The 24,794-nt window shown below is 36.8% G+C and overlaps 1 protein-coding gene across 3 annotated transcripts in view; it reads right to left on the bottom strand.

Moving 5' to 3' along the window:
* The window catches only part of CFAP299 (cilia and flagella associated protein 299), a 638,990-nt gene that overhangs the window by 78,645 nt on the left and 535,551 nt on the right, over window positions 1–24,794 (bottom strand). For all 3 annotated transcript variants that reach the window (XM_032632705.1, XM_032632704.1, XM_032632703.1), the window contains one exon: window positions 8,594–8,736. In XM_032632705.1, coding sequence (XP_032488596.1) covers window positions 8,594–8,736 — 143 coding nt within the window. The remainder of the gene's footprint in view (window positions 1–8,593; window positions 8,737–24,794) is intronic.

Below are 24,794 nucleotides of genomic sequence, written 5' to 3'. Positions count from 1 at the left end.
CACATTCTAGACAATTAAAGATACTACCAGATAATTGCTCTGGGATTCTGACTTTTTTTAAGGCAATGAGCCAAACAGCCTAGATAGAATTCTACCATAGAATAATGTAGACAGATATTTCAGTAGGAATTTGGTAGGAACTATTCTAGTATATTTGGGTTTTATAGACCAACAGAAGGAAGTCCATCTTTCAAATCTCTCTTCTCCATCCTTGAGTCTTCCATGAGAGATAGTAGTTAGTGTTTACCTTTGGATAAGGAAAAACTAAAATGAGTTAAGTATTGGAAAATTAAATTTATTTGTAAAAGAATTCCATGTAGATATTACAAAAATTATGTGAACCACAGTTCAGAGGATATGAATAGATTCTAAATGTATCCTGGAACGTAACTGAGGTTCAACAAGTCAGAGCCAATTTTTTCCCTAAAGATTTTTAGGTTGAAGCCACAATTAAAGGCCACTTTTAATTCTGTCCTGAGCTCTTCCACACACAAAGCTGTGGGACACTATAATTCTTACTCATAGTGACTGAAAATAAAAGCCTGGTTAAGTACAAAGAGTTGTTCTCTGCCAAGCTCAATGAAAGGAGGAAGTGGCAAGGGTGGGTACAGGATGGCTGAAATTCTCCTGTCTTAACCATGGATAGCAGGATTGCTTAAAGTTCTGAAAAACAACCCCAAATTAGATCTTGTCAAGTCAAATACACATCTGCAAAAGAAATATATGACAATGACTAGGATATGGATATGAGACCAAAGGGGAAAATATCTTTTCATGACAAAGTCCTAAAGTAGAATCATGTAACATCGATTAAAAAAACATCATGGGGCTCCCCTGGTGGCGCAGTGGTTGAGAGTCTGCCTGCCGATGCAGGGGACATGGGTTCGTGCCCCGGTCCAGGAAGGTCCCACGTGCTACGGAGCGGCTGGGCCCGTGAGCCATGGCCTGCGCGTCCGGAGCCTGTGCTTCACAACAGGAGAGGCCACAACAGTGAGAGGCCCGCGTACCGCAAAAAAAAAAAAAAAAAAAAAAAATCATGGCATCTGGGGTTCCACAGATCTCTATTTGGTCCTGGATTGTGAGTGCAACTGTCTATGTGTAACTTTGGTTAAGCCAATTAATACCACTATGATGCACGTTCTTTGATGTTAAAATGTGAAAAATATTCCTAACCCATAAGGTTGTTGTAAAGAGTAAGTGAAATGATGTATATAAATTATTTAGCACAGTGCCTTGTGCACGGTAAGCTCTCAGTTAATTTTTATCAGCATCATAAGCATCTCAGGCTTTGACTCAGACCAGTCACAGTGGTATGGAACAACCTGAGAGAGCCCAAGGGCTGAAGGTAAACCCACCCAGAGGGGTCTAGCAAAGGAGATCATGACTGGGCTAATGGCAAATATGACTTTAAAAACCTAAGGTGGGAATTTAGATGGGAAGTCACAAACTCAAATGCCTAGAAGAATCTGATAGGTGTTATCTGAATGAGTGACTCAAGGATGACAGTGCAGTTAGTATGAGTGGGCAAGTCTCTGTTAATCTGGTGAGAACATACCCCATCTCATGGAGCAGCTTCTATTTAATTCAAGATCATGGCTGGAATGAGAGAATGTAGGCTCAGTGTGGAAAGACCTTATCAGTTTTTAGGAGAATCTGCAACTCAAAGATACTTTATGTGACATTTCCTGTTTCTAGAACATTGACATTGACACAACTTTTAAATATATTGTGCAGGCCAAATAAAACATATCTGCAGCCAGACCCTATTAAATGGTGATCTCTAGTTTATGACTTCTTGTATCACACCTACCTAAGATCAGTATTGGTCCTAAAGATCAGGATGGGAGTGAACCTCTGGGTTGGGGACCAGCAGACCAGAACAGTGCTGTGTGTGTGTGTGTGTGTGTGTGTGTGTGTGTGTGTGTGTGTGTATAAGGTGAGCCATAAACATGAGCCATATATGTCATTTTGAATTTCCTAGTAGCCACACTAAAAACAAGTAAGAAGAAATAGGTGAAAATAATTTTAATAATATATCTAATTTAACTCAATATATCTAGCATATTATTATTTTAACACATAGTGAATGTAAATTTATTAATAACATATTTTATATTTTTATGATGTCTTCAAAATCAGGTGTGTATTTTACACTTATAGCACATCTTAATTCAGGGTTAGTTACACTGAAAATACTCAATAGCCATATATGGCTAGTGGCGACCCTACTGGACAGCATAGGTCTACAGTATGCTTCTCAAACTTTAATATGCATATTGAAATTTGGGGGATCATGTTAAAATGTCATTTCTGCTTCACTGGTTGGGATAGAGCCTGAGATCCTTCACTTCTTACAGGCTCTCAGGTGGTGTCAGTGGTCCTGGTCCATGGACCATGCTTTGAATATCTAGGAGCTAGATGGTTATGGCAAGTCTTCTTCAATCAGCACTTTCGCTCCCCAAAGCACTCCCTTCTCTTTCAAATTTAGCAAATATCTGTTGAAGAGACTAAATTGATATTCTAACGTTTGGTCACCATATTTAGATGTGGAATAATACTAATAACTTTAAAATAGGCAATATTTTATATACCCCTTGTAGAAGCACTGAGTCATTTACTCCTTTTTTTTTTAAACTTCAGAACCTGCCAGTATGTTACCAGATGCTTTCATGAGAATGTGTTTAAGCACAGGATAAGTGCAACTTTATAGTTCTAACTTCAGAGATTTGGCACGTTCAACGTTTTAATAAAACAGACAATGGGACGGCAAGGGAAATTTGACAATAATACCTCTCTAAGCTTTAGTATTTAGGGGCATTCCTCGGTCAAGGGTATGAATATTTCATGGACTCTCCAAAGAGAAGCACAAAGAGAACTTTTTCATTTCCTCCTGACCATTCTATTTGAGGGATCAGTAGAGCTCGACAGGCAGACCTTAGATCTTTGTTCAACAATACATAAATACAGAAATTTAAGCAGCTAAATGTGGGGCAGAATGTAACTCAAGGATTCTACATAGTGCAAATGTCCTCAGGATACAAACGCTTTTAAACCTAGAAGAGTGTTTTGGAAGTAAGCAGTGAATTCCTAAGAACTTGTTCTCACTTATCACTGTTTCACTTGTGAATTTTAGCAAGTGATTTATCCTCTTTTATCCTCCCTCAGATGTTAAGAATAATGCTTGTTGAACGTATTTCACAAAGTTGTTCCAGGGAAGTGTAAAGGAACTTGGTAAATGATAACATGCTATTTGCTTATAGTTTATTCACAATCATGCCCAAAGGAAGGTACTGAATTGTAAACACATGGTCAAGATGAAGTCTGAATTGACAAGGTGATCAAGTTCTCGGCCCTTTCTACTGCTGCGTTTCATAACAGTTGCAGCTGTCTGCTCATATTTATGTTTTCCACAGTAAAAATGTAAGGCAGGATTCTAATCACAGAACTACTGTCTCTTCCTACACAGAATAAAACAGCATGTCAAAAGATAAGTAAATAGAAAGGGACCTTTTGAAAGCTTTATAAAGTCTTTGTTTTAGTTCTGAATCAAACTAAGTGTGGAATTATGGATACCAAAGATATTTTTTTCCTCTAGTAACAACTGTTTAAGTCATTTAATGGCATGAAATCTCTTGAGTGAAAAATCTGAAGTATGATTCTGATGGATGGCGTAAATTAAACTCAACATGGTAAAGTTTTACAGTGGGATCTTCGTAATAGAGCTCATTTTGTTTGAAAGCTCAGAAATCTGGCAACGAGGAGGAAAAAAAACCCAAAATGACAAAACTCTCTAATTGAGAAAATTATAAAATATTATTAAAAGACACTAAAGGGGCATAAATAAATGTAAATAAATAAATGGAAGACTTAATACCATAAAGATGTCAATCAGTGCTACATTGGTCATAACTTGAAAACAATTCCAATCAAAATTACACCATTTTGTGTGTGTGAATATTTGAAGTTGACTAAAATTTATATGAGAGAGTAAAGGACAAGCATAGACTAGATACGCTTGAAAAAGAAAAACCAGATGGAGAAATTGCCTTTCTTTATATCAAGAATTATTATGAACATATAACAAATGAGTAAGATTTTAAGGAGAGACCAGTAAAACAAAAGAGTGAGCCCAGAAAAAACCCAGCACATACAGAACTCAACTTTTGACACAAATGGTGTTGCAGAGGTGGGAGAAGGGATAGTGGACTTTTCAATAAATGTTGCTAGGACACATTATTAGTCATATGGAAGACAAAAACAAAAAGTGCACCCTTATCTAACCACCATATACAGTTTTAAATTCAGGTAGTTTAAAGATATAAAATAAAAAGCAAAACTACAGTACTTTATAGGACAATATCTTTATGACTTCCAGAAAGGTAGGAATTTGTTAAACAAAACACAAAAAATGCAAACCTCTGAGGAAAAGATTAATAAAATGAACTAATCTATCAAAACTTCTGACTTCTGACCATCAAAAGTCCATGTAAAGGAAGTGAAAGGAGAATTACATACTGGAAGATTATATTTTTCAATATATATAAGAGGCAAAGGATTAATCAATATTCAAAAAAACAAAAGGAACTCCTACAACTTATAAGAAAAGGAAGAATAAATAACCAATAGAAAAAATGAGGAAAAGTCTTAATAGATACTTCAAAGAAAGGAAATCTGAACAACCAATAAAAGATCCCCAATCTGACTAGTAATCACAAAAATAAAAATTAAGACCACCATGAGAGATCATTTATAACTTAGCACAGTGGAAAAAAAGTTTGTAGATGTCATGTGTTGGTAAGGATGAGGGCTAATGAGAACACTTATATAGTATTTTTGGTGGATATAAAATAGCATAACCACTTTGAAAACAATTTGGCACTATCTGTATACTCTTGTGCTTTCGGCTTTGCATTTTTTTCATAAACTAAGGAAAATAATAAAACATTTATTTTGTCTTTCTGCATGAATTGAATTCCATTTCAGGGCAATCAAATAAACAATGAGGAAAAGTTATTCTCTGTGGAAGAATTCTAGTTAAAAAATGCAGGATGAATGATAGAATTAGAAAATCACCATTACACAAACCTTAGTAAAAACATTTAGGTAGACTTCATTATTGTATGCTAAAACCACTGGGTGAAATTTGATGGGAACTTTATAATAGAGTCATCAGACTGACACCACCTGAACCCACTGATCAAACTCACAGAGTTTCACATTAAAAAAAAAAAAAAACTTACCTAAAAAAAATTGAAACTGAATTTCATCAAACCAGTTGACAGGAAATAGGAGGATAGAGGGAGTGTGTAACAAACAACAGCATGAGAGCACGATCAGTCACATTTAGCATATGACATTTCTTAGGACAAGTGACCTAGTTTCTCCAACAAATCACAGCATAAAAGATAAAAAGAAGGAAGGGGGCTGTTATAAAGTAAAAGAATAACACAATATTATTTGGATTTTGATTTGGTCAAACCAGCTATGGAAAGATAACTTTAAGATAGTCAATGAAGTATGAATAAGGACTAACTAGGTGTTAGATGATATTAAGGAATTATTTTGTTAGGTATAATGTCATGATGGTTTTATTTAAAATGTTATCACATGAAGATTCATACTGAAGTGTTTACAAGTGAAATGACATTTTATATTTGCTTTAATATAAACAAAGCTTTTAGTATAACAGAATCTAGTATTTTTAGTAAATCATTAGTTATAGAGGTGGTGGTGATGGCAAGGAAGAGGTCTAGGATAACATTTGAATTTTGCCTTGGGTTACCAGGGTGGTACTATTTGCCAAGAAAGGGGACACAGAAGCAACAGTAGGTTTCACAGATAAAAATGATTTTAATTTTGAAAATAAGTTTTAGATGCTAATGGGATACCCAGAAGGTTCTCAAGTGAGCAATAGGATAATTGAGTCTTAAATAAAGAAGAGATCTGTGCTAGGGTTATAGTTTACCAGAAAAGTGATCAAATCACTCAAGAGAATGCATATGGTAAGAAAAGAAGTCCAAGGATGAACCCTGGTGATTACCAACATGCATGAAATAAACGAGGGGAGAGTTCAATGAGAAATTCTGACATAAAATGTTAGAATATTTGAATAGTTTTGAGAAGAAAGAATTAATCAACATAAGGATTAATCAACAGTAATTAAATAATGACGAGAAGTTAAATAAGATGAGAAATAAAAATAGTGCATAAGATTTTGAAATTGGCAGTCACTGGTGACTTTAGCAGGAGTTGTTTCATTTGAATAACGGTGACAGGGGCTTCCCTGGTGGCACAGTGGTTGAGAGTTCGCCTGCCGATGCAGGGGACACGGGTTCGTGTCCCGGTCCGGGAAGATCCCACATGCCACGGAGCGGCTAGGCCCGTGAGCCATGGCCGCTGAGCCTGCGCGTCCGGAGCCTGTGCTCCGCAACGGGAGAGGCCACAGCAGTGAGAGGCCCACGTACCGCAAAAATAATAATAATAATAATAAAAAAAATAACGGTGGCAGAGGGCTAATTACAATGGGTTAGCACCTGCATGAGAAGTGAGAGTTGGAGACACTTGTTCTTTTGAGGAACTTAGCAGGAAATTGTAAGAGAGGTAGAGGATTTCTTTTCTTTAATATAGAAATGGTTCCAGCATGTTTAGAGGCAAGATAAAAGAGCCAGTTGGGAGAGTCAGTTTGAGAATGTATATATATAAAAAAAGAGAACGATAGATAAAGTATGGCTTCAGTGAAAAGAAGGGTGAAAAGGATAAAAAACAAGTTGAATAAATTAGCTCTAACCAAGTCAAGGAGTCCTTTTCTCTCTGAATCTGGAAAAGTGTGGTGAGAGTAGATGCATGTATAAAGGAATATTTCACTTAATAAAAATGAACTACTAATTTTTTTTCCAGAAAAAAAACTGTTTCAAAAAGTAGAGAGCGCAGCCACTTATTTTATTTCAGAAATGTCACCAGAAAAGCCTGAGTCACTCTGAGGGCATATACTCCCTCGTGGTCTTTGGGGAAGCCTAAGCCTTGCTGTGTTGGGAGAATGTGGACAAGTGTGTAGCAAATTGGGCCTCTGAGAGGTAGGCTGAGGGAAGGAGGGCATGTGGTGTTCTAAGAGTTAGGGGCAGATGTGTTCTGAACATAGATGGTGGGCCCAGGGGCCAGTAGCAGCCAGAATGGAATTGTGATTGGGAATAATCAGAAGGGCACTCTGAGGGGGGCACCAGCTAGTGAGGAAGCTGATTTTGGTTGACAGAGAGACAGATCAGGTGTTGGTTTCTATGTTTAGACTTACCGTTCTCTGTGAAATGTTAGGCAAATATGGACAGGAGTCAGGGTCAGCAGTTGAGAACAATGATTTTGAGAGAGTGGTGCAGCTTCAGAATATTTTGGGGGGGAGAGTGGTAAAACTACGAATTGAGAAACAGCAAATAAATGGGTGGCTGAGGGCCAAAAAGGGGCTGGCTGAGTTTGGAGACCATAAATTATTGGTAGCAGCCATCCACACCTTTGTGAAATTTCTTAAAATTTCCTTCTGCGTTACCCAGGGGTCAAGCTAACGGTGCAAGCAAGAGGATAATTAGGTCAATCTGCTTTTGAGGGTTATCAGGACAGATACAACCAAAGCACAAAAAGACATGGGCAGCTGGGATTATTGCAAGAGGCAAGTTAAATGATTTTGCTATGCATCTAGGTTGGATAGGAAAAGGGGTATGTCCATGAAATGGTGATGGGTTATGAAGTCTTTAGATAATAGCAAGAAGGATGGACACAAGAGGGCAGGAATGTCAGAGGAATAGTGTTAAAAGTGTCAAATAATTTGCTGTACAGTGAAGTGGAGTTCCCTGTGCTATACAGCAGGTTCTCATTAATACCCCAATTTAAAAAAGTATTAAATAATCTGGATACGGCAGTGGAGAGTTAAAGCAGAATGCTGCTACTATTTTTGTGTTCTGTGATAAGTGAGAGGTATAGAATAAAAAGTTTGGCTTGAGAGCTATTCAGGAGGTGGTAGAAGGAGCGGGATCTATAAATAGGTTGACTTTGTAGAGTAGATCCTATGTGGTGGGATAAGGGTTACAGAGGAAAGGATAGGGGTCAATAGTAAAAAGAATCATGAGTAGAAGAAATCCCCAAATAGGCCAGTAGTGAGAGTAAATGAGGGTGAGCTACTCAGAGGTCTGGATTTTGGTTGGTGACCAAAAAAAAAAAAAAAAAAAAAAAAAAAAAAAAAAAAAAAAGTGGGAGGAGAATGTGTTCCATGGACTGCTCTTGAGGCTTTTCGACAGATGAAGTCCCAAGTAGTGCAAGAGCCATGTGAGAGTAGCAAATTTTAGTCTCTACTTATCATTTAAAAGGAATGTCACTGAGAATTTACTTATCTCATCTCTGAAGAGTTCCCTTCCTCAGGCTGTTAATGGAAAATATGCATCTATGTTCATTCCCTGTTTTAAAAGGTATTTACTTTTTATTCAAACCACTCTTACCACATTCCTGCTATATATACATTAGTATTCCAGAAAATAAAATAAAAATCCTTATCTTTACCTCTGAGAAGCTTGTTCTCTTATTGAAGTTGTGAAAAATGTGCACAATTTACCTCATATCTGTGGGTCTTGGAAGAAGTCTTTTTTTTCCACTAAAGTAGACTTCAAAATCTTCAGTCTTTAGCCTGTGGGCATAGTCAATGTATCCTGACACCTCCTGCCCATGAGAATTTCTGTCACGAATAAAGATCACGGACTAGTACATAGAAAAATAGAGAATGGAGAGAGTAAATGAACAAAATTCATTTCAGTAAATTTTACATGATAATAAAATCTACAGTTATTGAGTGATACCTGTGTTATATCCTATTCTAAGTGCTTTATGCTTCATACTTACCATGATCCTATGGAGTAGGTATTATTATTTTCTCCTGGCAGTGAAGAAATTTATGAAAAGTTAACTGAACATGCATATAATGTTTATATATAGCAATTGTATATAACAATATCAATAAATAATTCATAGAAGTCTTCCTAAGGACAGACATTATTTTCAGTATTTGAAAATAAAACATTATTTACTTTTTTCCCAGTCCCATTGTCTTCTCTTTGTCATCATTTTGCAAGTTAAAAAACTGAAAAACAGAGAGGTTGAGTACCTCACACAGCTAGTAAATTGAGAAGCTCAGATTAAAACCCAGGCTCATGTGTTTGTCCTTCTAATCATTACATTCTTTTTCCACTTAAACAGCTATATATTTTATGTTATATATAGAGAAATGGGGTCCCTTCTTTTTATTATCATAAGAGTCAGAAAAAATCTCTACAAAATTAAAATCTCTTTGTAAATTAAAATCTTTTGGGACTTCCCTGGTGGTCCAGTGGTTAAGACTCTGTGCTTCTGTTGCAGTGGGTGCAGGTTTGATCCCTGTTCAGGGAACTAAGATCCGCATGCTGTACAGCATGACCAATAAATAAATAGTTAAAAAAAAATGAACCACTTAAAAAAAACCTCTTTACAAATTAAAATCTCTTTAGAAAATTAATTCTATAGATCAAACCTATACAGAAAGTACATATTTCTCCTTTGTATCAATTCCTTCACAAATATCTTTGAGCAGCTACTACATGTGAGACACTGTTGAATGTGCCAAGGATACAGTGATAAGCAAGACAGTAAAGGTCCTGATCTCTTGGAACTTATGTGTAGGTAAGCAGAGAGAGACAATAGACATGAAAAGGAAACAATACTTACAGTGAGGGATAAGTGTTATAAAGCAAATAAAGAAGATGGTTGGCTAGAGGATTTGGTAGTGGTGAAGGCTACTTTAGGTAGAGTAATCAGAAAAGACCTTGAGGAGGTATTTAAGCCAAGACTTGAAGGCTAAGAAGAGGTAAGCCTTGTAAAGATCTAGAATAGGAGCCTATCAGGAAAAGGGAACAGCTGGTAGAAAGGCCCTAAAGTGGAAACAAGGTAATGCAAATAGAAGAATTGTAGTCTTTTCCTGCTCAAGCCAATAGACATTGATCTCAAGTTCTAGGAGGAAAAAAAGAAAAAGAAAAAAACACTAAGTGTAATTGGAAAAGTTCATAATGTATTCATTTCCAAATCTAGATCAAAATGTAGAATTTCATGGAGAAGTTCTATATTTGGAAGGACCTGTAAACAAGCCTTCCTGTTCCTCTTGAGCAATTACTGGATTGTTACTTGTTGGGTCTTTGTGTAGTCAATTATAGGGAGCACTAACACAGGTCACCTCAGATAGCAGAGTTTCCAAAAGGGTGAAGTTAGAAAATTGAAATAATTCTTTCCCCTGCAACACCTATGAAAACAGGTTGCTAATAATATGCCAACAGAAAAATGGAGGAACAGAGACACAGCTTAGAATTATTTGTTATTCTGCTGATGCTTCATCTTCCAGTTTACTATGGAATAGCATTGGGTGCTGAGAAGAATCCTGAGGCACTTTCTTAGCCCAAGGGGAGGGAGGGTTTTACTGGATTAGTGATGTTTCCCATAGATATGCCTGGATGAACTAATATTCATTGTTATTTCTGTGCCCAATTGTGTATAAACTCAATCCATAGTCCTCATTTCCCCCATGTAACTCCCAGTTAAATTTATATGGATTTCTCCATGCTTTTCGTCACCTAGTTTTTAGTTTATACAGCACAAAATTTAAATGGATAGTAACTTAGACTTCTTGAGATTCTCACACAGCTAAACCAATAACTAACTTTGCTGTCCCTACTTAAACAAGGCCATGAGCTATACATATTTCATATGTAATACAAAAGGTGCTTGTAATCTTTATTCAATCAAGGCTGCTCCTGATGTAAGGCAAATCATGCAGGGACTGAGAGGGGGAAAAAGATCCAAAATAAGTCCTTTCCTTTCAAAATGGAACTCTATTAACAGAAAAGAAAGCTCCTCTGTCTCTCTCTGTCTCTGTTTTTGTCTCTGTTTCTCTGTCTTTCTCTCTTTAAATGAGAGATGGACCAGCCTTATTCTTCTAGCAGAATAGCATACCAGATATTGTAACTGACCTTCCTGCTGAAAACAAATAAGAAATCTGGATAAAATCTAAAAAATAACTTGTAACATGCATTGATACACTGGCAAGAAAATGATGAATACCCAGAGTCCAAAAAATAAATGAAAGCAGGAGCCCAGAGAGGAAAGCAGAACCCTAAAGTCATCCTTGTCTTGCAGGAACTTGCCCAACCTTAGAGAATATCAGCAAAGATTTCATGATTATGTCAGGTGGGGGTGACAGGAAACAAAATCCAGTCTTTCAGATAGAGAGACTAACAGGACCTATTGCAGCAACATAAAGCTGAGAAACAAATAAAGGATGAAAAAATATCTCCACTGTGTTCAGAGAAAAGAAGAATCATTCCAGAGTTACATCCAGAAAAAACACTTTTATGGTGAACAACATATAGATTTTTTAGACCAAATAAATAAATAAATAAGAGACTTGGCTAACAACAGCCTCTTGCTCAAAGAAATTCTGCAGCATGTACTTCAGGCAAAAGAACATGACTCCAGCTGGCAAGTTAGAGACAAAGAGTAGAATAATAAGAAAAAATAGAATAGATAAGGAATAGAATCAAATATTATAAATATATAGGTCAATATAAACAAATGTTAACAGTATCTTCTGTAATAAAAATAACAGTATGCCTAAAATTTTTTATATAAATGTATGCTTGGAGAAAGTTGTCAGAGTTAAAGTTGGAGTGTCTAAATTTTTTAGAATGAGGGCAGCTATACAGATTAACTTTAGAATTTGCTAAATATGTATGTATAAATTTGGGTCACAACAGGAGATAGTGTATATCATCTTTAAATTATTAGAGGATAAAACAAAGTGAGGAAAAAGCAATCAATCAGTGAAACAGAAGGCAAGAAGGGAGAGGAAAAATTTGGAAGAGACAGGACAAGTAAAATACACAAATGTAATGATAGTATTATGGGCTGTATTGTGTTCCCTCAGAATCCATATGTTGAAACCTAACCCTGAGTACCTCAGAGAATGTTTTAGACAAAGGACCTTTAAAGAGTTAATTAAGTAAAAATGAGCCCATTAGGGTAGGCCCTAATGCAATCTGACTTTATAAGAAGAGGAAATTTGGACACACAGAGAGACATTGCGGGGTTGTGTGCATGGAGAAAAGACCATGTGAAGACACAGTGAGAGGAACCATCTGCAAGCAAGGAGAAAGGCCTCAGAAGAAACCAAATCTGCCAACACCTTGATCTGGTTTGGACTTCTAGCCTTGAGAACTATGAGAAAATAAATTTATGTTATTTAAGCTACCCAGTCTATGGTATTTTGTTATGGCAGCTCTAGCAAATTAATACAATAATAATAAATTTAAATAATTAAGTAATTACAATAAATGTAAATGGCCAAATGTTTAAGTTAAAAGACGATGATTATTAGAGTGAATACAAAAATATGAAGTAAAATATAAGGTTGAAAATTAAATAATCAAAGAATACACAAAAGGAAGTTCCTATCCAAAAGAGAGCTGGTATTGGCATATTAATATTAGGCAAAATGGACTTTAAGGCAAAACGCATTACTGGAGATGGAGAGTCACTAGATAATGATGAAAGATTCCATTTACAGAAAGATATAATAATTCTAAACTTGAATGAACCTTTGAAAACATAGCCTTAAAATAGCTAAAGCAAAAATTGATAGAACTGTAGAATAAGTCATCATCACTGTGGTAAATTTATCTCTCTCATTAAGTTCTAGATCCAAGAGAATAAATATTTAAATATTATAGAATAAATATAGATTGTAAAGAATTAAAATATACAAGCTTGACTGTTCAGTTTTTAACTTAGTCAAGTACCTAAACATCTTTAGTCTTTAATGTTCTTGTGGATAAAATGACTGATTGTCTAAAATGATATATATTTGACCATAGTTTCACTATTTTACATTATTATATATATCCTTGCCATGTGTGTTAAAGCCCTCTGTCCATGGAAATCTGAATAAATTTCAAATCTCACTTCTCTAGTCTTGTGAGAGTTAAGTGCCTGCTCTGTGATTTTTGTGAACCCTGAGATTTTGGGGTTTTCTGAAGCTAGATAACTTCAAGTAAGGCCAAACTGGGTATAAGTGTGATTCCCTCCATGTTCACTGTGTGTCTCTGGGTGGGTTGTTCAAACTCTTAATACCTCTCTATATTCATAAGTCCTATGCCCTTAAGTAGGTTCCTGCAAAATCCAGCAAGTCTCTACACCAAACCAAACTGAACACCCCCCAAAACAAAGCAAAACAAAACACACCAAAATAAACAAGAGGCCAAAATCCTGCTTGGACCTAAGCATTTAGTTAGTTAAGCCTCCTCTTTCTTTTTCCTTTTTCTTTTTTATTGAAGTATAGCTGACTGATTCTGTATATTTTCACTTACATGTGAAATCTAAAAAATAAAACAAATATAACAAAAACCAGAAACAGACTCACAGATACAGAGAATAAACTAGTGGTTACCAGAGGGGAGTGGGGGGCGAGGGGCAAAATAGATGAAGGGGATTAAGAGGTATAAACCACTAGGTATAAAATAAATAAATTACAAGGATGTAATATACAACACAGGGAACATAGTCAATGTTTTATTATGACTTTGTATGGAGTATAATCTATAAAAATATGGAATTACTATGTGGTACACCTGAAGCTGTTATAACATTGTGGTTAAGCCTTCTTGCAACCTCTCCCTTCTACCTGTTTGTCTTTCCACTCTACCGAGTAACAGAATAATCTCTTTCTTTTGTCTTGCATGAAAATGCTGAATTCACATTTAGGTGCTGCCAAAGCCTTACCTTCTGCCCTATTCACCCAATTTGTAAACAACATGCAAATACTGTTTCTTTCCCAACAGGAATTCTGGTGATCATTGTATCTATGATTCCTTTTATTTTCAATGAAAAAAAATGTTCAACTAAAATTTCTATAATTTTAGACCTAGGAAAATATTCAGAAGGAGCTGTTTTCACAAAAATCTGTACAGACCAAATGAAAATTACTTTATTCATATCTTTCCAAGTGTGGTTACATATGTGTAAAAGTATATTTTTAAAAAATCTTTTTAGTAAAATTTTAAAAAAATTGCTAAAATGAAAAATCTTCCTAATGAACAACACGCTTTATGAAATTATTTTAAAAATCTGATTAGAACTGTTGATGTATAGTAATTGGTGATAGTCAGGAAATTACAAATTTAACTTTAGAAATGCATCATTAAAAAAGCACAGTGTAGGGACTTCCCTGGTGGCACAGTGGTTAAGAATCTACCTGCCAGTGCAGGGGATATGGGCTCAAGCCCTGGTCCGGGAAGATCCCACATGCTGCAGAGCAACTAAGCCCGTATGCCACAACTTCTGAGCCTGCACTCTAGAGCCTGCGAGTCATAACTACTGAGCTCACGTGCTACGACTACTGAAGCCTGTGTGCCTAGAGCCCGTGCTCTGCAGCAAAGTTGAGCCACCGCAATGAGAAGCCCGCGCACCACAGCGAAGAGTAGCTCCCTGCTCACTTCAACTAGAGAAAGACCGCACACAGCAACGAAGACCCAACACAGCCAAAAATAAATAAATTAATTAATTAAAAAAAAAGGCACAGTGTAGGGTAGTAGAAAAACAATGAGACAGAAGAGGTGAGAGGAAGTTAGAGAATTAGAATGAAGTTAACTAATGCTCTTGATTAATTAATTTAATGTGTTCATTTATAAAATGTGTATTTTCCTCCAACGTGAATACTAATTACTCCTACCATTAATACTACTATCTATCATCTATTAAGAACCTACTATGTTTTGAGCAAAATATTAGCTTTATATTTATCATCTTATTTAATTATCTAAAATATATATATAATGGCTAGATAGCATTATTATCCTCATTTTATGAATGTAGGACCTCAAAGCATTGAGAGTTTGAGGAACCTCCCAAAGGACATGCGGCTAGAGAGTAGGGCACATACACTCACACACCTACTTCCCATGAAGCCCATGCTCCTAACCACCATGCAGTGGACACACAGACCTGGATCCAAATGCTGACCCTGCCACCTACTTACTTTGTGACATTGGTAAGTTAGTTATCCTTTTTAAGATTCAGTTTCCTCTATTACAAAATAGTCATAACACCTGCCTCTTAGGGTTGCTGTGTGAATTAAATAAGACTATTTTTGCTAAGCATATAACAATGCCTAGTACATGATAAAACCTCAGTAAATATTACCTATTGTTTAAAAAAAATTTACTATATTGTCACTATTGTAGTTATACTGTGTTAAGAGTTTTGTCAATTCCTTTGGGATAAGGAAATGGAATGATCATATCAGAATTCCATTACCTAAGTTTGTATAATTATGTTTAGGTTGCAGTACATGGTTCAATTCATTCGTTAAATTTAGTCATCCTCAGTTAAAACTTTGGATGTATTTTGAAGTTAAAATTTAAACAATCTTTCCAGGTATTATACAGAATGGGCCTAATTGACAGTAAAATCATGATTCTGGCATCCAGAATGGATATAATAGGTTAACAGAGCCCCTTTGAAGAACCAGGTTTATTTCAGCTTGAGTGTGACATATTTTAGTGATTGAAAGCTTTCTTATTTGGATACCTCTGTTGTTTCAATAGGAATTAGAAAATGTTATAAATAATTGTTTTAAACTTCTCTACTAACCTTTCTTTTTCTTTAAAAAAATATAATAGCTTTATTGAGGTATAGTTTACATAACATAAAATTCATTCTAAAGTTTTAAGTGTATAATTCAATGACTTCTAGTAAATTTCTAGAGCTGTGAAACACAATGTAGCTTTAGAATATTTTCATCACCCCAAAGAGATCCCTTGTTCCCATTTGCAGTTAACCCTGTTTCCACCCCCAGTCCCAGGCAATCACTTATCTACTTTGTATCTCTATAGACTTTCCTTTTCTGAATTTTTTTTTCATATAAATGGAATCATACAATATATGGTCTTATTCATTCTAATAACTTTTTAATCAGAGTTAATTTCCTAAAAGACACATGAAAACTCTATACTTTATATATCGAAGGGCTCTTTTAAATGATGATGCTATGTTTATAAGAGGAAAACTTCCAAAATGCTCATAGTCCTTAGATAAGACCCTTTAATCTTTTCTAGAATAATTCAAGTTACAACCAACACAAGTATTTCAGTAAATCAAATGATACTCATTTAAAACCATGAATAATGGTCTACATTTATGTGCAACCTAAGCAAAAGACACAGATTTTTTTTTTAAGTAACAAAAACAACAACGAAAAGCACAAGAACAAGCTATTGATCAATATCAAGATACAAGCATTCCTGAAATTGAAGTGGGGGGTCAGACACCAAGGAGCATGTGGAACCTGAGATTTTACTGAGATGATCTGTGACCTCACATGTGAATCAAAAGACTTATGGAATGCTTAGTTAGGTCCTCATTACTTCTCATGTGTTGGGAAAAGATGAATTAATGTACAATTTAGACCATTAATATATCATTTGGATCTCTGGCTGCTTGTGTTTTCCCAGAAGTGGATTAAAATACAAATTCATAAACTTGTTATGAGTTGAGTACATGTGTTGCCTGATTTTTCTTGCCAAACACTAATGAGGAGGCATAAACCTGATACATCGAAACGGGACTTTTTCAAGAGTGAAGCCAAAGTCAGTTAAACAAAAAGCGCACTAAGCAGTATGTTGCTGCACAAAAACTGAAACATCCATTTCAGAGTATGAAAGTTGTCAGACAAGCTAAGTACTGGTGACTCCCCCACTGAGACTGTCAGCATGGCCCCTGATAAAGACAAATGAAGAAAGAATTTTATCTCCTAGCATTTTAAGGCTCTGGAATGCCTTTATGAATCATTAGTTTTAGGGAATTGTTTTGTTTTGGAAGAGAAATGATTTTGCAAATGGAGTCTAAGTTTGGACAAACAATTGTTTTCTAACATTTCAAAAGGTCTGTCATTATAAATTTCTCTGATACAAGTTATTTTCCGAATTTTTTATGCTGATAATTATTTCAAAATTCTGTATCTTCTTATTCATTTGCAATTAGACATATCTTTTCACTATTCACACACTTCTCAGGGTTATGTGAAAGACAGCTTTTGTCCTCCCTGTTGGAGGCTTATTCTCAGAACCAGCAGACTTGTCCTTCCACATCCTGTTGCACAAAGCAGGTCACAGGCCAGCTGAGATTCAAGAGGCAGGCAGAGTGACTTCTCTTCTTGATGGGAGCACTTGCCAAGTGTCAATGCAAAGGGGCACAGATAAAAGACAAAGTGAAGAATGGTGGCTATTTTTTGCAATCTATAAGTATTTACCATAAAGAACCCAAGAGTTTTGCTCATATTTCGACAGGTGGAGATTTGATTTCTGAAGGAGATCATTGACTTTATTAACTTTTTTTCTCTCCCAGCTTACAAAAATGTCCATATTTAAAAAGGTTCTTCTTTGCATTACCAGTGAGGTTAAGAACTTAGGAACGTCTGATCTCACTGTTAGTATACAAAATGTTCTGGAAATTTTAATGAATGAAAATAATATTAAAAGTATATATAAGCTCTAAATACTGGAAAGGAGAAAAATTATATTTGTATATAGAATGATAATTTACTTAGAAAATCAGAGACAGCTAACTGAAACCAGTACAAAATATCTACACACAAAAATAATAGCTTGGTTTCACACTAGAAATAACCTATTAGCTATTGTGCATACAATCTTTATTTGCAGTATGCTTTTTAAAATTTATAACATTCTTCCAAACATCTTTTATGAAAAACTTTTCTAAAATAACATAAAAACTAAACAAAGAGGCTACATTGCTGAAGGAAATATATTATTATAAAATAAATGTATTAAAATTTTAAGCAAAATACCAATGGGGTACTTTTGATTCCTTAGAATTTTACCTTGAAGATCGTGGCTAACATTATCTAAGATAATTTTGAAAAGGAAGAATAAACAGCAGAACTTGCATTATTAGATATGAAGTTACAAAAATTAAATCTTATATCATTGGTACAGTGAAAGATGGATAATGGAAAGTAATACTTCAGAAACACACCCTTACACACAAATGTGTATGCGTATAGTGTATATGTTTTTCTGTAGCATGATATTTTCTAAATTTTCTATAATGAATGTATACGCTTCTTTAACTACACGACTCCAAAATCTTTTCTCCGAGCATACCACTCTCTGAACCTCCACCTCCTATTTTTCTAGCTCACATAATCTGGAAGCCCTTTCAGATCTTTGGAACTGCTGATCCATTAAACTACCATGTTTCAATGTTTACTACCCTCTTTATATACTTGTTTTCCACTTTATACAGCTAAGAGTCCATGGTGGAGCATCACAATTGTTCACTTGCATACCTCTTCAAATTCCTTGCACATATCCTGTTACACTCATTGAAAAAATTCCAGCACTGTTTCGACCCAACTTTCCTTTTACTGTTTTTGCATAGCTATGACTGAGTTTGGCAAGAAAAAAAGAAAACTATAATGACTCTTCTCACAAATATTAATGACCATAAACTCCTTTGGACCTATAGCGCTTGCATAATAATTGTCTATGATAAGCTCTTCCCCTCTCCCACACTCCCATTTTTTTATATCTTCTCTCCTCAAACTTTCAACAATATCTTTTTTTTCCCTCACATTCAATGATGTTTCCCTCTGAAAATAGAAGCATCTTGAGAATTTCCTCTGCTCGTTACCTGAGCTCCCATAACAGTTTTAAAAATATTTTTCTTTTTGCACTTACTATTTTATATTGTAGTGTTCAAGGTCCTTGGAGACTGGAGACTATATCTTTATTTAACTTTGTATGCTTAATATCTCCCCTGGGCCTTGGTTCAAAGAACGTGTATAACCAACATGGTTTTGGATCTGAGGTGATTAAACAAAGTCCAACAAGATAAACTGCGAGCGTGCTATTTATTTAATCATGCTTCACAGAAAGTGTCACCACGTAACAAAATAATACTAGTGCTAAGAGCTAACTTTTAAAGAGTGTTTACTAAGTGCCAAAATTTCTCTCATTTAATCCTAACACAAGTCCCACAATGCGGGTAACATTATTAATCCTGTTTTACAGATAAGAAAACTAAAGCAAGAGGAGGAGCTAGGGCCCAGGCTTATATGGTTAGTGTATCAGTCAGAAGTACAACAGAAAACAACGGCAACATTTGTGTATGTACACAGGTATTAATGGATGGCATATAGGGTCATCACAAGGGATCCTGCATGAAGCCAGGGCTACTAGTACTGAAACTGACACTATCCCTACCACAGGCCTCTCTCTCACCCCCAAGTGGGAGAGTTTATCAGAACCCAAGAGGGAAGGAGAGATGCACAGGGTGAGAGCGTGCTGGAGCAGAGCAGATAACTGATGTCAAAGGACATAGATAGCTATAGGTAATCTCACAGAAGGAGGATCAAGGGAATAAATACCTTCCTGCTGGAGCCTCATATTGGCCAAATCTAACTGGGTCCAGATCCCTGATACCATGCATGTACCCCATAGAAGCAGCCTCCCTAGGTAGAGAGTAGGGTGGAGAGAAGAATGGAAGAGGCTATGAAGAAACAAAACCAATGTAAGTGGAATAGTTAGTGATAATGCTGGGATTTGTACCCAAGCATTTGACTACGAAGCCTCTGCTATGCTCGTGGGGTGGCAGGCAGGAAGGGAGGTTTCCTTTACAATTCAGATTCCAAAAACAAAGTGATTCTTATGAACAAAGGGACTTTTACTTCCTTTCCACCATTAACATTGATGGAACATTCATTTTGCAAGGACAATACAATTGCTTAGGAGAATAAGAGACAATCTGGGAGTAAGAGAAAAATGACTATGACATCACATATAGATTCCTTTTAGCAAGCTGATAGGCACTTCGAATTTTGCATGGTGTTATTGGTTTGGATCAAAGGGCTTCAGACATGATCGAAGACTAAGAAATCAGAAATAAGAGAGGCTGACAGAACGTGGTCATCCCATCCCAGTGGGATAACTGCATCTTGACAATGAAGATATGACAAAGCCAGAACATAGTCTCTTCAATTAACAAGACTAATTGTGGGTTAAAACCACTTCCTTAGTGAGGAGAAACTATAAATTGATACCTGAACTCATTATATAGTGAGGTTCTATAATTCATTGACTATGAATGTGTAGTAAATTATTTATCATTCTCATTATAGACTGGATTCTGTCAACCTCAAAAAATTTTTTCATTGTCTCCATACAATTCGAAGTTAAAAAACTCATCTAGGGCTTCCCTGGTGGCGCAGTGGTTGGGAGTCCGCCTGCCGATGCAGGGGAGGCGGGTTCGTGCCCTGGTCCGGGAGGATCCCACATGCCGCGGAGCGGCTGGCCCATGTGCCCGCTGAGCCTGCGCGTCCGGAGCCTGTGCTCTGCAACGGGAGAGGCCACAACAGTGAGAGGCCCACGTACCGCAAAAAAAAAAAAAAAAAAAAAAACAAAACAAAAAACCTCATCTATATCTTTTAATATAGGCTTCTGAACAGAGTTAATCATACTTTGCTTTGGAGGGGCTCATTCAAATATACTTATTGAAAGACCAGTGTGCACCGGGCGCTGTCCTAGGTGCTGGAGATACAATACTGAACGAAATAAGAACCTGACCTCATGGAGTTCACAGTCTAATGAAGAAGACAGGCAACTTCTCCATATGGAAACCTGGAAGGAACTTCTTCTCCTTTACCATCTGGGCATTTTCTCTTATTCTTAGAACTCATTTTCTTGGAGGATTTTGTGGAACCACCCCCCTGCCCCTATGCAGTATCTCCACAGAACCCATTTCTTAACTCTCCTCTCAACTATCATACTGTATCTTATTGGTCTCTTGACTGTCCCCCTGTTAGACTGTAAGCTGCTTGTGATCAGGGATGTTACCATCATGTACCTTTGTTCCTCCACACTCAAGCCTCATGTCCAGCACAGAGAAGACATACGATAATGTTTATTGATTAAATGCATAACTGAACAAAAGAGAGAAGAAAAATATCTTTCTTCTACCCACTTTCCAAACGTTAACCTCAAAATGGGCATGAGTCATATGCACACTTGATGGCGAGAAGTATAAGAGTCACAATTTATTGATAATCCTCTATGTGACAGGGGCTTTGCTTGCATTTCTACTAATTAAGTTAGGCATTTCTATTTTCATTTTTTTAATCACATAAGAAAAATATTATATTTTGCCCAAAGACTCACAGCTAGTAAATGGCCGAGTTGGAACTCCGAATGAAAGTTTCCAAACTCAAGTCTTTGCTCTCTCCAACACCAGACCACCTCCCAGCAAGCATGGAAGAATGTCTCAAAATTAGTTGTAAATTGTTGCTATGACAATGAGCACATTCTCTAGTAAGATGTCCTCGACCCTATGTATAAATTAGGAACATGGTGGGATTGTAAAAACTCACACTGCCGTACTTTGCCTTCTATACAAGATTGCGCATGGTCTAAAGGATATTGCCAATCAACATTGCCTGGAAGTGAGTACCTTCTGGAGGAAACAAGAACTTATCCAAGGGTTTAGTAAGTGTCCACCTCTCTGTCCTCAGCCCCCAAAGAGAGGTGATGCTGTCCCACCCAGCAATCATAAGCAAATGAACAAAGGAAGCCTGTGCAGCCTTACCTGGAATGTGAAATGTAGGGTGACCATGTGGACAAGTGGTCCCCAACCTTTTTGGCACCAGGGACCGGTTTTGTGGAAGAAAATTTTTCCACGCATGGTGGGGGGCAGGGTGGTTCAGGCGGTAACACGAGAGATGGTTCAGGCAGTAATGTGAGCGATGGTGGGGATGGTCCAGGCGGTCATGCAAGTGAGCGACGGGGAGTGGCAGATGAAGTTTTGCTCACTTGCCCACTGCTCACCTCCTGCTGTGTGGCCCGGTTCCTAACAGGCCAGGGTTTGGGGACCCCTGATGTGGAGAGTTAAAGGGATTAGGTAAAAGCTAACTGATATAAAAGTAGCAAAGTCCTAAACAATATTCAATGCTGAATACATTTCAGAGGTATGGGATGGGGAGTCAGTGGAGACGAGGCTACTACTAAAGAAAGATTTCAGGTCATTCATTCATTCTCATGTTTAATGAATATTTATTGAGAATCCATAAGCAGATCGCTGTTCTAAACACTGATAATAAATGGTGAATAAGATAAGGTCCCTGCTCTCACTACAATGCTTTTCAGTAGAGAAAGAAGAATCATAAATATGTAAACAAATAATTGTAGGTATAGATACTGTGCTCTGAGAACAATGAAGTTGATATTAATTGGAAAGGACCTAGCTACTTTAGATAGTGAGGTTGAATCAGGCCTCTCTGAGAAGGAAATGTTTTAAGTGAAACTTGAATAATACAAAAGCCATGGGAAGATGCTAGGTAATAACATACCAGGCAGAAGGAATAGCAAATGCAATGGTCCTCTTACAGGAAATCGCCTGGCTTGTTCAAAAATATAGAAAGAAGGTCATTGTGTCTGGATTACTGTGAGAACAGAGAAGTGGATGGGGAAGGGATGACATGAGACAAATTTTAGGATTAAGTAGGACCTAAATTTTGTAGGCTAAGTGGGCTCTAAGAATGGCTTTCAATTTGATTTAAATGAGATAGGTCTGCGTCTTTATTCCTGCCCTGCCACTAGGTTCATCAGTACCATTTTTCTAGATTCCACATATGTGTGTTAGCATACAGTATTTCTTTTTCTCATTCTGACTTACTTCACTCTGTATGACAGACTCTAGGTCCATCCACCTCACTGGGGAGGCTGGGACGAAGTGAGAGAGTAGCACTGACATATAGACAATACTAAATGTAAAATAGATAGCTAGTGGCAAGATGCTGTATAGCACAGGGAGATGAGCTCGGTACTTTGTGACCACCTAGAGTGGTGGGATAGGGAGGGTGGGAGGGAGACGCAAGAGGGAGGGGATATGGGGATATATGCATACATATAGCTGATTCACTTTGTTATACAGCAGAAACTAACACAACACTGTAAAGCAATTATACTCCAATAAAGATGGGAAAAAATTGCAATAGGAAGTCACTGAGTAGTTTCATGTAACAGAGTACCATGAGTTTTAATTTAAAGACATCGCTGGAGAATTTAAAAGGTCTTCTGGAGAAGAAAGTATGGGGCTGGAGCAGATGGTGCTGTGATAAGAATGGAGGATGGAACAGAAAAGACAACTGAGATGTATAAAACTTTGTCCCAACCTTCAGGACTAGAAGGCTGCTGCAACCAATATGAACCAATATGAGCCATAAATTCTATTTAGTCATGTTTTAGACAGTAAATTGGCATTTAACTTACATTATTGTTGAAGAAATGATAGTAAGATTGGATTTAGCACGAATACCCCAGATCCTCAAATCCTATCCACTACCCACTCCTGCAAAGTGTCTGAAGGAAATGAAAACTTAACGCTAGTGAACATTCCTGATTACTCGGAGGTTCTGTTGGCAACACGTGGTGTCATGGCCTAAGGACTTAGGCTGAATCACGTGAAAGGGCAACTGTTATTAAGGTGCCCGAGGTGACCCTGCATCTAAGATTATAGGTGGCTGAAAGGCATCCTCTTCCCACATCCCATTTAAGCTCACATCCAAGCTTCGGCTATTGTTATTAAAATCTAATATTTATTAAACGATCAAACTGGGTCATGCACTGTGCTAAACACTTCACATGCATTATTTCATCTAGTACTCACAATGAACTAACAAACAAGCACACTTATCACCTCCACTTTACTGAGTAGAAAACTGTGGCTTGAGAGAAGTAATTTCCCCAAGTTATAGCTACATGGGACAGAGCTAGAATTAGAATTAGAAACAAGCCTCTGGCTCGTTTTCTTGCCAAGATTTTCTCATTAGCCTGGTAAACAAAGAATTATATAAGACGGCTTGGGTGAAAAGGAGACAAGAAGTTCCTCTTAGTCATTTCAAGTGTCTTGGGTCACTTCAGACCAAATCTAGTACAGACAAAAAGGCATCCTTTGTGTGGTTTAGTTTCGCTCATCATGGGATTTCGGACAAAAATCTCATTTTAAATGAGGGTACCCATTTGCCTGGATTATTACCTTAGCATTCTATTGGGAAAGTTTGTTGTCACACAAGTTTTAGCTGTCTGGGGATCAAATATAATTTTTTGGATTTAGATTGAAATATAACTGTAATACTACCTTAGATGTACCTTACATTACCAAGCATAATTTTGTAATATTTTAATTACTTTCTTGGTTTCTAAAAATCTTGCTTAAGGAGTACGTTATAATAGGAATTTATGGGCCTGTGTGGATTTGTCTGCTCATCTGGGCAGCAGAATAATACAGTCAGGGACTGTGTTGGAACATCAACTTGAGGGCGTTGTAAAATGTTATTTGCACAGGGACGTTTGTATGGTCACTTTGAGCGTTAAGATCTTCAAGACCAGTGCTCTAGAGGTTACTTCCTTCTAGATAGGAAGAGTTTGTGACCTTTATTGCCCATGAGACCACAAAATCGAGGCTAATTGAACAGCTAGGCTTCAATTAAGATGCCTACCTCAGCCAAAGATGATGCACTGATTCCACTGCTATGTGATAGAGCAAAATGAGCACTGGTCAGCAGCTCCACTATTCAGTGTATGTTTATAAAGTGTTTATTGTTATTGCGTGCTAGGCACATGGATGAACAGGACACCATCTTTGCTGTCAATCTTCCTCCATTCTAATGTATAATG

Source organism: Phocoena sinus, chromosome 5, assembly GCF_008692025.1.
Source record: "Phocoena sinus isolate mPhoSin1 chromosome 5, mPhoSin1.pri, whole genome shotgun sequence".
NCBI lineage: Eukaryota > Metazoa > Chordata > Mammalia > Artiodactyla > Phocoenidae > Phocoena > Phocoena sinus.
The sequence above is the reverse complement of the archived record's forward strand: the minus strand, read 5'-3'. Positions and strand labels throughout refer to the sequence as shown.